The sequence below is a fragment of the Nansenia antarctica genome (assembly GCF_963989245.1).
Source record: "Nansenia antarctica genome assembly, chromosome: 1".
NCBI lineage: Eukaryota > Metazoa > Chordata > Actinopteri > Argentiniformes > Microstomatidae > Nansenia > Nansenia antarctica.
The window spans coordinates 45,031,811-45,049,310 of NC_137674.1; the positions used below are offsets into that span (position 1 = coordinate 45,031,811).

General features: G+C 48.6%; 1 protein-coding gene across 1 annotated transcript in view; it reads left to right on the forward strand.

The window, feature by feature from the left end:
* The window catches only part of LOC308150380 (AT-rich interactive domain-containing protein 1B-like), a gene marked incomplete at both ends in the record, with an annotated part of 130,674 nt that overhangs the window by 22,044 nt on the left and 91,130 nt on the right, over positions 1–17,500 (forward strand). Inside the window, 2 exons of the mRNA XM_080523220.1 lie at positions 406–521; positions 5,056–5,274. Of these exons, the coding sequence (XP_080379346.1) occupies positions 406–521; positions 5,056–5,274 (335 nt within the window). The remainder of the gene's footprint in view (positions 1–405; positions 522–5,055; positions 5,275–17,500) is intronic.

Below are 17,500 nucleotides of genomic sequence, written 5' to 3' on the forward strand. Positions count from 1 at the left end.
GTGTGTGTGTGTGTGTCTGTGTGAGTCATATGTGCCATATGTGTGTGTCATATATGTATACACAGTATAGTATGCCCACCAGAACCTGTAAATACAATAAGTGCAAGTAGACTGTCTGTAACTTGTGCAGATGCGATGCTCAGCTTGATAACAAACATCATATCCTATGAACACCTCTGGCCACTGGTCTCCAATATCCCCCTGGACCAAAGCTGCTGTGACTATGTGTACAGGAGCAGCCATACCCACAGAGGCACTCTCCTCAGATGGCTAGCCTCAACTGCTAGTGTCTAGCCTAGCAATCAGGGGAGGCCACATTAGCATTCCTGCTAACTGGGTCTGTCCCTCGGGATTCAGTCCTATCAAACTGCTCCTCCCCTCTGCTTCCTCTGACTCTCTGACCAGCCTCCCCTGTCCAGCCCTGTCCCAGACCCAGCCTGGGAGCAGGCAGCCTGGGAGCAGGCAGCCTGGGAGGAGGCAGGATGAACACAGAGGTGGACAGCCGTGGCTGCTGGTCTGCTGTGTGTGTGACGAAGGATAGTCAATAAAGTGTAATGATGGTGTGTGTGTGTGTGAGGCAGGTGGTGATTTGGTCATTTTGTGTGAAGGACAGGAAGACGATGGTCACTGGGACTGGAGCTGTGTGTGCGTGTGCATATCTGTGTGTGTGTGTGTGTGTGTGTGTGTGTGTGTGTGTGTGTGTGTGTGTGTGTGTGTGTGTCTGTAAACACATGCGGTCATGTGAAAAAGATAGGACACCCCTGAAACCTGTCTTTTTCATTTAAATATATGGATCTTCATATATATATATATATATATATATATATTTGATCTTAATTTGAACAATATTGAGAGATGGAGGTAATATAAGTAAACAAATAAAAAATAAAAATTCTAAAATATAATTAATAGAAATGCAGTTTTCTTGTGAGGAGAAAGTTAGGACACCTCTACATTTGTTACTACTTAAAATGCCTAAAATTAGAATCAAGCGCACCACATCAGGTGACCTGTCTTATTTAAACCTCAGATATTAAGTTTGGTTTGCTCTTGATTGTTGAAATGAGTGGTATCACCATGACGAGATCAAAAGAGCTTTCTGAGGCCTTCAGAAAGAAGGTTGTAGATGCGTATGAGTCTGGGTAGGGATCTCCAAACAATTTGAAATCAGCCATTCTACTGTCTGGAAAATAATTGACAAGTGAAGAACATTTAAAACAACTGCCAACATGGCCAGACCAGGCCGTCCTATTGGGAATTGGGATCTGTGTTAACTTTTTGTTAAATAAATGATAACAAAGTTACATGTTCATTGTTTTTGGTTCAATGACATCACCTTTATCTATAGCTATTGTTTGAAAGAAGAACAAACATTGATATGTCCATATGTCTTAAAAAAGAACAAAATATTTCATGGGGTGCCCAAATTTTTTCACATGACTGTACAACACACACCCCACGTGTAAGACACGCAGCTAAAATGGTCGATAAATCTAAGGTTTTATCTTCCCACATCGAAAATGAGATAATTTACAATAAAATTACAATAATAACCGTCCCTAATATAGTTTTATGTTCATTTGATTTTGATGTCTAAATTCTTGTTGTTTTATGACTCCATGAATCACATTCTTTTTGGCAAGTGTTTTGTCTTTGCTGATTAACAACTTTGCACATTAAAGTGAGGAGAGTAAAAGCGCTTTGAAGTCGTAACATGGCAGTCAATAGAAGTCTGAAAAGCAATTTAACAGGTTTCACTCCATCGTAAATTTGCTGGTGTTCCTTTCTTAATAGCTTTGTTTTGCAATATGCTCACGAGGGTTGGAGAATCTGCAAGGGAGTTTATAAATTGAATTTAAAATTTAGCACTGAATTAGTATTGTCTCTAACTTCCCAATTGAATGACATGCCCAGATGAACAAAGCGGAAAAATGCATTTGGAACAAATAAAACAATTTCAGTCAATTCCTTCCGACTCCTTTTATCTGCTGTCCCTCATGGCACAACTTGATTCAGTTCCTATTATTCATATCTTTTTCTTTTTTTTCGTTTCATTTTTTCCCAGCCGCTTCTCCGTGGAACATTTTATTTTCTATTTCAATTTGTCAAGAATTGTGGTCTTGTGGTAGATCTCTCAGACACAGCTCTAGAAATAGGTTGCAGTGGGCAGAAATCTCATTTAGTGTGGAACTTAACAGGTCGGACGACATCGGAACATAGGCATGTGTTTCGGATTGATACTTCATGGATGGGGAGGAGTGTGACTTTATAGGACTGGATTAGAAGTGAGACTTTATAGGACTGGATTAGGAGTGTGACTTTATAGGACTGGATTAGAAGCAATTTTCCCAATCCTGAACAGAGCTCTCTCTCCCTGGTCCCTGTGTGTGCTGTACAGTGTCGGGTTGGTACACAAGGCCCCGTGCTGTGAAGGATAGTAATGGGAGGTTCTGTGGGTTAATTGTCTCTGGTATTAAATGGCCATTGACAGTATTGGTTCTGCGTCTGGCCCTCTCTCTGAGTGTTGCGGGTTAGTTCAGTCAACTTGGCAGCAACATGAGGGGGATTTGCTCGCCTCGCACTCAGCGTTTTGGACACAGGGGGATTCTCTTGAGAGGGAATGGTGGAGGGGTGGGGGGGGGTGAGGGTATGGGGGGGCAGGAGGGGGCACAACCTGAACTGTGCCCCATATCGCTGGCACACTGCCCTGGATCTGAGGATTTGGCACCTTTTTCCACTCTAATTAATGGAAGTGTGTGTGTGTGTGTGTATGCGTGTGCGTGTGCGTGTGCGTGTGTGTGCTGAAGCAGACTGCTGGAGGGAGAAAACACTGGCACGCTGTGTTTTGGTTTTCAAGTGTTTAAGGAGGTCACGGCTAATGACATTCTGTAAAAAACACTGGTATTGTAGGCCTGTCACTGCTTAACACTGGTACTGTAGGCCTGTCACTGCTAAACACTGGTACTGTAGCTCTGTCACTGCTAAACACTGGTACTGTAGGCCTGTCACTGCTAAACACTGGTACTGTAGGCCTGTCACTGCTTAACACTGGTACTGTAGGCCTGTCACTGCTAAACACTGGTACTGTAGGCCTGTCACTGCTAAACACTGGTACTGCAGGCCTGTCACTGCTAAACACTGGTACTGCAGGCCTGTCACTGCTAAACACTGGTACTGTAGGTCTGTCACTGCTAAACACTGGTACTGTAGGTCTGTCACTGCTAAACACTGGTACTGCAGGTCTGTCACTGCTAACAATAAATGTGCTCACCTTTATGGTTACCACATATTTATATGACCATTCCAATGTGTGTGACTTTAATCTACACTATAAACGACATGGGTATTTACAACCTCATATTTTAACGTTGACAACATAGTTATCTTTTTACTTCCACATGACGCTACTTGTTCGTTACAACGTCAACAACCATACTAGTGAAATATAATTGCTTGTGTATGGTCTCTGTGGTCAGTGTGTGTGGTGAGGGAGTGTTTGTGGTCGGTGAGTACGGTGATTGGCAGAGCAGAGTGAGGGGTCGCTGAGTCGTCCAATTAAAGTAGAGAGGAACATAACGCCACAGGGGAAACACGGCAAATCCTGTTTAATTGGGGGATGAGGACACACACACACACACACACACACATATGCAGCCATACACAGGCATACACACACACACACACACACACACACACACACACACACACTCACACACTCAAGACAGCGTGGGATCCCCAAATCCCTTTGATGCACAACCTGCCAGCAGCACCTGAGCCACCACCTCTGACAGACCGAAATAGCTACAGGAAGCGCCATCACTCACTTCCTGCGGCCCAGACATTGATGCCTTTTGTTTTTCCGTTTCTCATGTCACATCTATGACACATTGCACATATTTCATAAAGGTTACTGAAATAAACCGGCCAGTTTCCACAACTTTCCCCCCCCGTAACCGAATGATGCAGCGGGATATTTGTTGTTGTGACATGTCTGCTGTACATTAATCCTGGATATTAAGGCCGCAGCATGAAGTGTCACTAGCAGCCGCTTCTCCCCCGGCGAAGCATTATTGAATAGGGATGTGGAGGTATTGTTGCAGGAGATAGAGACAGAGAGAGAGAGAGAGAGAGAGAGAGAGAGAGGGAGATGGAGAGAGAGAGAGGGAGATGGAGCGAGAGAGAGCTATTGTTGAGGGAGAGAGACACAGAGAGAGAGAGAGAGAGAGAGAGAGAGATGGAGAGAGAGAGCTATTGTTGAGGGAGAGAGACAGAGAGAGAGAGAGAGATTGTTGAGGGAGAGAGACATAGAGAGAGAGAGAGAGAGAGGGAGAAAGAGAGAGAGGGAGATGGAGAGAGAGCTATTGTTGAGGGAGAGAGACACAGAGAGAGAGAGAGAGAGAGATTGTTGAGGGAGAGAGAGTTAGAGAGAGAGAGAGAGATTGTTGAGGGAGAGAGACAGAGAGAGGGAGATGGGGAGGGAGAGAGTTAGAGAGAGAGAGAGCTATTGTTGAGGGAGAGAGACACAGAGAGAGAGAGAGAGAGATTGTTGAGGGAGAGAGACATAGAGAGAGAGAGAGCTATTGTAGAGGGAGAGAGATACAGAGAGAGAGAGAGAGAAAGGGAGAGAGATATTCTTGAGGGAGAGAGACACAGAGAGGAGGAGAGGAGCAGAGCAGGAGCTCTGACAGTGTCTGTCTGGAGACAGACAGTAGGAACAAAGTGTCATAAATCAACTCTGATCCAGCACAGCAGAGAGAGAGAGAGAGCAGAGAGGAGACATCACACTCCACATAATCTGCCACTGCCGCCACATACACGGTACGAAGTGATGGATTAACATTAGTCTGACATCCTGCAATTTTTCTCCCCGACTCACCCCCCCCAAAAAAAAGCCTTTAAAAGGAATGAAAGGGTTTCTGGTAGCTTTCCTTCACCTTTGGTTCAGTGTGTCATTGTGTCATTGAGTTGTTGAATGGATGTTTGGGGACTGTCTGGGCCTCCGTACCTGTAGTTCACTGACGTCCCCTCTCTCCGTGTGTCTGTCTATGACTACAGGTCGCCTCTATGGACTTCATGGCGATGAAGCGTTCCCAGCTCTATGGGATGGCCAACAACCCTTACTCCCAGCAACAGCAACAGCAGCAGCAGCAGCAGCAGCAGGGCGGGCCTTACCCTAGCCAGCCATACGGATCGCCTGCTCCACACCGATACCCAATGGGGATGCAGGGGAGGGGTCAAGTTGGCATGGGCGGGATGCAGTACCCTCAACAGCAGGTACGTAAGCCACAGTACAATGTGTCAACCAACCTTGCTACTGTACTATTGTTTCTTCGCAATGCTTGACAGCAAATGTGTGTGTGTGTGTGTGTGTGTGTATCGCAACAGTGACAGTCTTTTCTCTGTGAGAGTATCGTGTCAGGTGTAAGTGTGTGTTCGCGCGCGAGTCCATGCGCTTGTGTATGTGTTTGTGCACAAGGTCACGTGCTTGTGTGTTTGTGTGTGAGTGTGTGTCCGTGCGTCGACATGATTGAAGGGCCACCTCCTGGCCTGTAGAATTCTCAGAGACGTCGTAAAGGATATTGCGATGGGATCTGTGTTCCTGGTTTGGACCAGCAGGAGCTCCTCTCTCAGCGGGCTGCTGTGGTTCATTTCACATCTTAGTCCAAATTGCCAGACGGCCGCAGGAGCCTTGGCACCTGGAAGCGTCACTGGTGTTAATAATACTAATAGAATAATATCAGAATATAACACTGTTTATCACCTTTATCCAAAGCGACTTCCATTGCAGTGTGGGCATACATGGTATGTATGGTCCCTGCGGGAGTCGTACCCACAACCTAAGCGTTGTTAGCGCCAAGCTCTACCAACTGACCCACAGAGGATCACACTGAGCTCCTGACGACCGTTCATCACTAGTCCTCCCCATACACTCCTAGTGGGCTGGGTTGGGTTGATGTATGTGGTAAATGGTAATGGACGGTAAATGGAGTGCACTTATATAGCGCCTTTATCCAAAGCGCTTTACAACGGCCTCTCATTCACCCATTCACACACACATTCACACACCAATGGCGGCAAGCTACCATGCAAGGCGCCGGCCCGCTCACTGGGGTTCAGTGTCTTGCCCAAGGACACTTCGACATGTGGCCAGCCGGGGATCGAACCACCGATCTGCCAACCTTGCGATCATTAGACGGCAGCTCTACCTCCTGCGCCACAGCTGCCCCGTTCTGATGTCATCAGAGAGAGCCAGAAGCGGTGTGGAGCTGTACAAGTCTCTTGATGCCCCCCCCCCCCCACCCTTCTCTAAACACCCTCCCACCAGAGAAAGGATGGCTCAGTCTTCAAAAACCATGCAGTTTTTGGTCTGTTTTATGAAGTCTAAAGTAAATATTATTTGGAGTGTGTGTGAGCATGCGTGCGCTTGTTCCTGTGAGTGTACACTCGCGGGTGTGTGTGTGTGTGTGTTTGTGTGTGTGTGTGTGTGTGTGTGTGTGTATGTATGTGCGTGCTTATGTGCGTGTGTATGCTTGTGTGTGCTTGTGTCAGTGAGTGTACACCTGCGAGTGTGTGTGTGCACATGTGTGCATGCGTGTGCGTGAGTGTGTGTGTGTGCGTTTTGTGCAGCGAGCGCTGCGTCCGTATGGAGACGAGGACAGTTTCAGTAAACGTGGTTCTGATGGAAACGTCTGTCTCTGCCACCAGAGCGGGCCGGTCTATTCCTGGTCCTCTGTTGCTCTGCTATATTTAGCCAGGCGTGTCGGTCTCCGGCTGAACGGGTCCTGCCAGGGCTTTCTAGCACACATGGTCCAGGCCAGGGATGAGGGGGGCGACGGGGGGACAGGCAGATGGACAGGCAAACGGACGGAGAGACACACAGACAAGGCAGATGGACTGTCTTCTCTCTGATGAAAGTAGTATGTACACACACACACACACCCAGAGACATGCACGTAGACACACACACACACACCCCCACACAGACACATTGCACGTAGGCACACACACACACGCACACATAAACACATTCCCTACACACACACACACACACACACACACACACACACACACATGTTTCTGTACACAGTAATCCAGTGAGCTAACAAAGCAGTAGAGAAGCGGGCCTTTGTGTCTCGTTTAGAGCATTTCCATTATTTACTCTCCAATTCTCATGTTCAATATTAGCTGGTTGCTATATTAGTCTCATTGTTTTCCTGATTAGAGCTGGACCCCAGGGCCTTGCATAACCACAGAGGCGAGGGCTGAGTGTGAGCGGCAGACGGGCGGGGGGGGGGGGGGGGGGGGCATCAAGAGACTTGTACAGCACACCGCTTCTGGCTCTCTCTGATGACATCAGAACGCCTCTCACATTGGGCTTCAGAGACCCAGCCAAGAGGAGAGAGGGATTTAGAAGTAAAACATACAGTACATGCATGCACACACACACACACACACACACACACACACACACACACAGACAAACACAATAAATTCCAGTCGTATTTGGTCTTTCGAAAAGCAAGCGTATTACATGGGGAGTACGACCGTGGGGCTAGCCATCGCCGAGCCGCCGCGTGAAAATAATTAGTGGAATAAAATTAGTGGTTATCCCTGGCCATGCCGAGGGACTCAAGTTCTAAAGTTATAATTATCTGGCGCTGACATTAAAGCGGAACCAGAGTGTACTTGTGTGAAATACAAGTAACTGAAAGTAATGAGTTTAGAACGACAGAGCCGAGGAGGAGCGGTTGGTAGGAGTCTGGATGCTCTAGATGCATCGTGTGACGTAATGAGCCTCACAGAGAGAGACTAAGGCTTCACCACATTGGATTACGGTGGATTAGATGCAAAGCAAACCCACCCACACCCACACAGACAGAGACACACACACACACACACACACACACACACACACAGACACACCCACACAGAGACAGAGACACACACACACACAGACACACCCACACAGAGACAGAGACACACACACACAGACACACACACACACACACACACACACACACAGACAGAGACACAGACACACACAGAGACACACACACACACACAGAGACACACTCACACACAGATACACACACACACACACAGAGACACACACACACACACAGAGACACACACACACACACACACACACACACACACACACACAGACAGACACAGAAACAGACACACAGACACACAGACACACAGACACACAGACACACAGACACACAGACACACAGACACAGACACAGACACAGACACAGACACACACACACACACATGCACACACACACAATCTTGGTGAACCGTTGTGTAGTGATTCTAGCTGGAGCCGGGTGCTTATATACAGTGTGTGTGGGTGATATACAGCGTGACAAGTCTCTTGACGATCCCCCATGATGCATTGTGCTCCCGGGCGCGGGGGCTCCGCGTGGCGCAGACAGGCTCACTGCTGGGCCGTTGCCAGGCAACGTGACGTCGAAGGAGGAGGAGGCGTACGTTGGAGGCGCGCGTGATTACCTAGCGTCTCAGGGTGACATCTGTTGTGATGGTGTGTATACTTCTGGACTGGAGTGTAGGTTGGGCCTGGGGTGTGTGTGTGTGTGTGTGTGTGTGTGTGTGTATGTGTGTGTGTGTGTGTGTGTGTGGGATACGGGTGTGTCTGTGTGTGTGCATATGTGTGTCTATGTGTGCGTATATGCTTGTCTGTGTGCGTCTGTGTGTGTGTGTGTGTATATGCGTGTTTGTGTGTGTGTGTGTGTGTGTATATGCGTGTTTGTGTGTGTGTGTGTGTGTGTGCGTGTGAGTGTGTGTGAGTGTGTGCGTGTGCGTGTGTGTATGGTGTGATGTCATGTGGTGCGGCGTCGTCACATAGACCGCCATGACAGAACCACACGACACATCGACCCGTCTAGAGTCTAGTGAGGTCCGGTTTTGACACATTTCCTCCAGTAGGTTTGGAACAATCAGCGTACCTGACAGAACAGGGACATGGTGATGGAGATAGTGTGTGTCCACACACACCCTGTACTGTACAGCCAGTGAGTCAGAGGGTGTGAGAGGGTGGCTAGAGTCGGTCCACCGTCGCTACTCGCGAATGAAAAATGGAGTCTGCAGCGGCGTCAGGCCATCGACACGACCGCCAACCTCATTGTTACAGCGATCATTCAGGACAAGTGGCTATCAATGGCCTCCCTCTGTCTCCATTACAGAGGTGGCTTGTTTGGCTGGTCCAGGGTTTACCTACAGTAGAGACACAGACACCTCAAAGCCTCCCTGTTATCTCTCAGTTCCCACTGACAGGATGGCAGCGGAGGTTTTTACTGCCTCCTGTGTGTGTGTGGGTGTGGGTGTGAGTGTGTGTGTGTGTGTGTGTGTGTCAGTGAGTGGGTGGGTGTGTGAGTGCGTGCATACATGCTAGCGTGCTTGCGGTGTGTGTGTGTGTGTGGTGTGTGTTCGTGCGTGGGTGCATGCTTGCGGTGTGTGTGTGTGTGTGTGTGTGTGGTGTGTATGCGTGTGTGTGTGTGGAGAGAGGCATGGCTGCTGTCAGAGTCAGTGACAGGCCCGTGGATGAGCTTTTCCCCAGGTCTGTTCCTCTCCCAGAGGGGGGGGCGCTGCCCTGCCCGCCCCACTGATGACAGCCTTGAGCACCGGAGCGAGGGACTGGGGGGGGACTGGGGGGGGACTGGGGCTGCTCCAGGTAGGGGCATTACTCACACACACACACACACACACACACACACACACGCAAACACACACACACACACACACACACACACACACACACACATACGCACACGCACATGCACACACACACACACACACACACACACACACACACACTCACACACACACATATCCACACGCACACACACACACACACGCACACACACACACACACACACACACACACACACACACACACACATCCACACACACACACACACACACACACACACACGCACACACACACACACACACACACCACACAGAGGCCTGCCCCAGTCCTCCTCACCAGCAATGAGCCACTTAGGAGGAACATCCCTCCCCCACCCTCCCTTCATACAGCCACAGGAGGCAGGCGGCTTTTTATCTCCCAGAAAAAGCCTCCGCCCTCAAGCAAAAGTGGAGAAGCGTTCCTTTACGTCTAGTAAGTGGCATGTGTGTGTGCGTGTGTGGGTGTGTATGTGTGCGTCTGTGTGTGTCTGTATGTGCATGTGTGTGTGTCTGAGTGCGTGTGTGTTTGTGTGTGTGTGTGTGTGTGTGTGTGTATGCGTGTGTGTATGCGTGTGTGTGTGTGTGTGTATGTGTGTGTGTGTGTGTGTGTGTGTGTGTGTGTCAGTGACGCGACAGAGACTGCGTCCACAGGAGGTAGAACAAACAGATCTCAGGGAGCCAGAGGAAGAGACCCACGTCTGACGATGACAGAACAGAGGACGGCATTTGTTTGGAAGTGGAATGAACTTGAAAGTAAAAAGGCTGCCAATTCCAACTGTAATTTCCTGTGATGTCAAAGTTGGCAGACGGAGAGGAAAAGGAATTTGAAGGAAACATTAGTGTTTGATGTGAAAGGGAGGAGGGAGGGGGATGGGGGAGAGGGAGAGAGGGAGAGAGGGAGAGAGAAAAAAAGATTGCCTGTGAAATGAAAGAGGGGGAAAATGTGTCAACAAGGCTAGTAGAAACCATTACTGGTAGCTTCCCGCTTGTTTCTTGGCCACCCGGCCAAGTTAATAGAATCCAACCGTTTAAACTGGAGTGAAAATATATCTGCTGTGTCCAACATCGGTCTGAAAGACCTCTGTCCTTTAGATTCTTCCCTCTTTCCCTTTCTTTCCCCTTTCTTTTCCGGCGGTACTTTGACGCTCACTCAAAGAAAGCTCCAGCGAAGCTCTCACCCTTCTCCGAGGCGGTACGTTTAACCTTGAAGTATGACGTTCTCCCTCTTCCCTCATACCATAAAAGCAGCTTGGGATCCAAACTGGTATCGACTGCTGGGAATTAGACGGCTAATTTATGGCATTGATTGAGCCGGCGTTTCCGTCTGGATGGTGAGGAGCACTCGGAGCTGGTGGAATCACTTAGGAGCCAGGACGCCTGTCTGTGGGGTTAATGCACTGAAGGCTGGTCAGCCTGACGGATGGCGGAGAGGGCCAGATAAATCACCACCACTGCCAAAGAAGAAGAGACAGAGAGAGAGGGACATAGAGAGGGCCAGGGGGGTTCAGCAGGGATCCATTCAAAGCCTTTTTGAAATGTCGAAAGGCTCTGTCTTCAAAGTCGCCCCCCCCCCATCCCGATCCTCAAATCCAGACAACCCCCCCCCCCACCCCCACCATTCCACTTCCATTGGACCTGAGGCCTAGCTTTCCGAAGGACAATTAAAACAAGACATTAAGACAGGGAGAGAGTGAAAGAGAGAGAGAGAGAAAAAAGAGGGGAAGGAGAGGAAAAAGAGGACAAGGATACGGTGGCTGATTAATTACGGTTCCTCCCGCTGCAGAATAGATGAAGTTTCGGGATCAATTAATTAGCGAGAACCCTGCGCGACGTCAATGCCTCTAATAGCATGGGCTCGTTTGTAACTTTTATTACCCCTCTGTTCCATAGGCTCTGGCCAATCAGGCGTGTCGAGGCAGAGCCCCGCGCGTCCATTAGCTCCAGATAAAACCATCCTCACACCTCATCCCTCACAGAGACAACTCATTGTTTTTGCCTTTAAAACCAGAGTTGGTCGTATCGAGTTTTAGTTTGTCTTTCACTTGAATGGCCCTGTATTTGTTTGGGGAAAAAAGGGGTTACGTTGGAGATTGGCGGTTTCGGAGGAAGCGGTTTCAGTTTTGCTGAGATGGTTGTCATCATCGAAGCCTAGCCAGTCAAGCCTGTTACTCCTAGACTCCCAAGCCAAGACTTAATCAGTAGTCTTACGTCACTGAAAAAATAAAACATCTAGTATGATGCAATCTTAATCCATTTATTGACGGCTTCGTAATTGGGTATATTATCCCATCCATATTGGTATAGTATAGTTTCTGAGTGGAGCAGAACCACTCTTATATTTGTCTTTTTTATTGGACAGAGACAGTAGAGAAGGACAGGAAAGTAAGGAGGAGAAGGTATGTCAGCAGAGCTTAGGCCGGATTCAAACCCATGCAGATACATGTGTGCACTGTTAGCCGCAGTGCTGAACCGCCCCAGGCCACATACAAGTTATTTCTAAATGGCTGAATTGAAAGTATGGGAGATGGAGAATCCATGTTTCTCCCTTCTGTATGCTTGGCTTTAGATGGACTTCAATGGCACTCACTAATGGACCATAATGGGGCTACGTTTTTACTTTCTGTCATAATAGCCATTGACTTTGATGCCTCATTTCTCCCCAAAACAGCCATAGCCATTTTCAACTGCTTTTATTTGTGCTGAAAGCCATCAAACAGCAGGATAGACTTAATATAACTGCCATTTTGCTTTGAGCCAGTGGAGGAAACGAGGGAGGGAGGGAGGGAGGGAGGAAAGAGAGAGAAACAGAAACAGAGTGGGAAGGAAAGAGAGAGAGAGGGAGAGAGGAGCGGGGGGATGAAGCGAATGATGTCTTTGTGGAGTTAGACGGATTAGTCTCTTCTCTAATTGGTCCTCCTGAAATTCATCTTCATTTCCAAGCCAGATTAGAGATAGATTAGAGACAGATTTATACAGGTCAGGAATGCCTCATCATTTCTATGTTTGTATTTCATTTGCAGAGCTTTGATTTTCCCACTTTCACTGCTACTCTCTTGATACCCGCCCCCCTCCCCCCCAAGAACGCCAGGTAACTTCTGCCATTATTGCTTCTACCTATCCAGCCTGGTCAGATCCACGAAAGGGAGGAAGTGAGAGGAGATGAAGGGAGAGAACACTATTTTAAAATGGAATCCCCACCTAGAAGGTCTGCAGGAATTTGCGTGCCGCAACCATGTCATCATGGACCAGAATCTCAAACGAATGTTTCCAACCTCTTGGGGAATCAATGCCACGAAGAATTGAAGCTCTTTTGAGAGCAAAGGGAGGCCCCTACCCAGTATCAGTAGAGTGTTCGTAATAAAGTGTTACACCACTAAAGTGGTGAGTGTACGTTTATCGGATTCAACAACATTTACAAACACGCGTTCGTCTTGGACGGTCCATTCTGCACGCGTACTCCTGTGTCCGCCCGATGAAAGTTTACATGTCACGACGCCGTTTAACATCATTACAGCTTTATTTCACATCGTCATCTTTTAGTGTGGCTAATGGAGCAGGGTAGGATGTGTCGTATGGCAGTCGGAGGTATAATCTTGTGTCCTCATGTCAACCGCTAATGATAAGGTGCCTCGTTTTAACGTCCCATGTGCGGTGAGCATTCCCAGCGTCATTGGAGTGTAATTGACACGGCTCCCACACACGTTAGAGCTTGTCAGAGCGCCATGTGAGTGTGTGTGTGTGTGTGTGTGTGTGTGTGTGTGTGTGTGTGTGTGTGTGTGTGTGTGATTGAAGATGATTGAATTGAACCGAAGATTAAATGGATGGACGATGGAAAGGCATTCTGCCGTTATTGAATTGGAAAGGCATTCTTCTTCTGTTTAGTTTTTGTTCTGTTTTTTTTTACTAAGTGCTCCTTGGATTTATTCCTCGATAAGCAGCAAGCTCAACCTGCAGTGACATAACTGAAGATGTGGTTTATGGAAAGGTTAAACAGAATGGTAATGAATTGTTGTGTGTGTGTGTGTGTTGGGGGGTGAGGGGTTCAAGAGAGGTGAGGGGCTATAATCCTTTTGCTGGCTATCAGGCTCTCTCTCTCTCTCTCTCTCTCTCTCTCTCTCTCCGTCTCTCCCTCTCTCTCTCTTTCTCTCCCTCTCTCTCTTTCCCTCTCTCTCTCTCCATGGTCTATAAAGAGACTAGGAAAGCTGAGTGGAGGATCACAGGGTAAATTCCTCCTCCCCACAGGCGCAGGCTTATGCAGGGTCGACCAAGGAGGGAGTCAGACCATTTCACTGCACATGAATCAGATTGGCTTTTCTATTCTCTCTCTACTCCCCACCCCTCCCTCCCTCCCTCTCTCTCTCTTGGCCTCAGAGTGGGGTCAGGAGTTTAGTAGGGGAAAACATTTGAATCGGTGGCACAGGCCCAGAGCCTCGCAAAACGGTGCTCACACACACATTACAGAGCGCATTAACCTCTCTCTCGCTCTCTCTCTCTCTTCTTCTCTCTCTCTCTCTGTCTCTCTCTCTCTCACTCCCCCTCTCTCCTCAGACATCTCCATTACAGCTCCCTCTCCCTGTAACAACATAGCCAGCGCCGCACAGCCAGTTAGCAATAAAACGACACAATAGCCGAGCTCAACCGCCTGGGTATTTGAACCATCGATTGAAGCGGCGCTACTGAAAGAGAGAGAGAGAGAGAGATAGATAGAGGGGGAAGAGAGAGAGGGGGTTCAGAGCAGAGCAGAGAGCAGCAGCAGCGTCTCGTACACGAACACCAGTTATTCTCTCTTTCTTTCTTTCTCTCTCTCTCTCGCTCTGTCTCGTCGAGAGAGTCAGTGAAAGAATACAACAGCCACTCACTGTCCAATTCACTGCAATCAATGGAATACTATTAACTCTCCCACTCTGTCTGGGTCCGACTTGTCAGACGGAGATGGCGATGCGGCGTCTGCGCGAAGTCAATGGCGAGCCTCCCCCCCCACCCCCGTCTTTAGATTTGTTACGTGTCCCCGCAGATCGAGACCGATATTAGTTATCGACGCGCCCAGTTGATTTTTCCGTGTGATTAGGATTGACATGCTATGTGATACTGTATGTGACTGTCTGAATACGTTGTAATTAAAGTGTTAACGGCGTTGTTAATGCGTTGACGACGACACCGGTAGGATAGTTATAAGGACACTTGTTTTTTAGTATTTTTTAAACTGGGTCATTTCTTCGTACATTAGTCAGTCATGAGCATAGCCTTTCTGTCTATGCACCCCCCTGCCACCCCCACCCCCCCCTCCTCTCTCCAAGGGCAGCTCCTTCTTTAGGTGTCAAGTGGTTGGCTCGTGCGGTGAGTGGAAGAGAGAGGGAGAGAGAGAGAGAGAGGGAGCGGTGGATGAAAGGAGGCGGACCGGGGTTAGTCACCTTGGGAGCGGCGGCGATGTAATCTCCACTCCCCGATGTTTAATCATGAGCACCGATGGTTGATCGCCTCGCATCTCATTAAAGGGTCGGGCTGCCGCCGCCGCCGTACGCGCGTACGTGGGGGAAATTAAAGGGGAATAACAAAGCGATCGTAGCATCGTATCACTAGCCTATAGCACTTCCTCTGGGACAGACGCTCGATGCTATCGCCCCCCCCCCTCGCCTCCCACCTGAAATGGTGTTTGGCGGCTGATCGGAGGTGTTGGTCTAAAGTACACTGTGATAACCTTTGCGGACCGGGCCCGATATGAGGGTTTGACTCAGTACGCACAGGTAGAGGTAGAGACGACAGAGAGAAAGTCAATGGTGTTTCATTGTAGGTGTACTGATAACCTTTACTGATAAGCCTTCGTGAGAGGCTTGGCTAATGTAAATGTTCAGAGGTGTCAGCTGTCTGTGTGTGTTTGTGTGTGTGTGCGTGTGTGTGTGTGTGTGTGTGTGTGTGTGTGTGTGTGTGTGTGTGTGTGTGTGAAATAGAGGGTGGAGTAATTTATGCTGTGTCCACAGTGTCATGTTTGGCTCCATCTTTGTGTTCCTCTTTCTCTTTATGGCCTCATGATGTCTCAGAACTGTCTCCCCCTCTCTGTCCTCCACTCTCCTCCTCTCTCTCTGTCTCCTTTCTCCCCTCCCTCTCTACCTGTGTCTCCCCCTCCCCTCCCTTCCCATTTTCTCTACCTTTACCTCTCCTTGTGTCTCCCCCTCCTCTCCTCTCCTCTCTCCCTCACATCTCTCCCCCCCCCCCCCCCCCTCTCTTCCTCTGTGACTGTAGCTCTGTGATCCGTGGCAGGGGCGTTAGCCACGATAGCGTGCTAATGCTAATACGCTCCTCTGTATGCCTGTCATGTCTGTTCAGGCTGCTTACCGCGCCAAATATCTCTCTGGTTGGCTGGATCCATATGTCACTCAAACGGGCAACCTGTGCTCGGGCAAACAGCCTCGGCCGCCAGCCAGCCGTATCACCACGGCGATAGAATTATGAAAATTCTGTGTATGCTCATTGGTCCGATTGAATTACAAGCAGTTTTTACCCCCCCCCCCCTCCTCCCTCCCTGTCTGCCGTACTGCTCCAAGCGGGCGGTTTGTGGCTCACACACACACACACACACACACACACACACACACACACACACACACATACACACACACACAGTCTGTCGCCCTGAACGAGGGGTTACCGTGACGGCGGCGAGGCGGCTGTTTCCATTGACGACGGGTTGCATGCTATCGTCTGGCTTTGTTTTTTTTCTCTGATTGACTTTTTGTTTTGATCCGTTTGTGATGGATTATTGAGATCCCAGGGTCCATTTTTTTTACGAGTCTGTTTTTATTCTCTTTCAAGCCCACGTCCGCGCATTTATGATATCAGTATTGTATTTTATGACAAATTACACGCTTCACGAGGTTGTCAGGGCCGTTCATTCCTTTAGACACTCGTTTTTCATGTGCTGTGGGTTCCTGTATCTTCTTTTTTTTTTTTTACGACACACTTTTGTGCGTTGTTGGGTACTGTGGCACCATGACAGACGACGCGCCTCGGAAAAAATATTGAGCGGAATTCGCACGCCGAGATACATACGTAAACACACACATCCTTCCTTCATATCACACCGCTTCTGTGCACTCAGGAAGCACACCTGATTGGAAATGGGAGCTTTTCGGGTGTGTGTGTTTTTCTCATCCGCCCTCCGATCAATACTATTATACAGTGTGTGTGTGTGTGTGGGTGTGGGTGTGTGTGTCTGTTTTCTCTGTACACCAAGACGACAACCTTCATGATGTGTGTGGTACACCCTGTACGACCATCATAGTGTCGATGACCAAAGATTGGCGATAGACTTCCTCAAGGCGGTGTACTAGCTCTCTTTCTCATAGAGAAAGGCCTGTTGAGCAAGGCGCTTGCTCTCTCCTAGGCCGACAGAGAGAGAGAGAGAGAAAAGAACTGAAATAGAATAATACACACTTCACTAATGCAGAGGAGGCTGTGTTTGGATGTGAACATCCTGTAGGTGGGCAGAAGACACGCAGACAGGTTGTTGCTTGTTAAGATATAATTCTGCTTCCTGTCTCTGCGGCTCGCCTGGCATATAGAGAGGAAACGGACCGCGCTTGTCATGGCTAAATCTCCATGGCGGCTAATCCGGAGCTTCAAAACCTGCTCTCTGTGGCTTCCTTCCGCTTACGAGAGAGTTAAATAACGTCAACATATAATTAGTGTTGTTGAGTCTGGTTTTCACTGGCTCTTCCAGAGCTTTTAGACTAAGTGTGTGTGTGTGTGTGTGTGTATGTGTGTGTGTGTGTGTGTGTGTGTGTGTGTG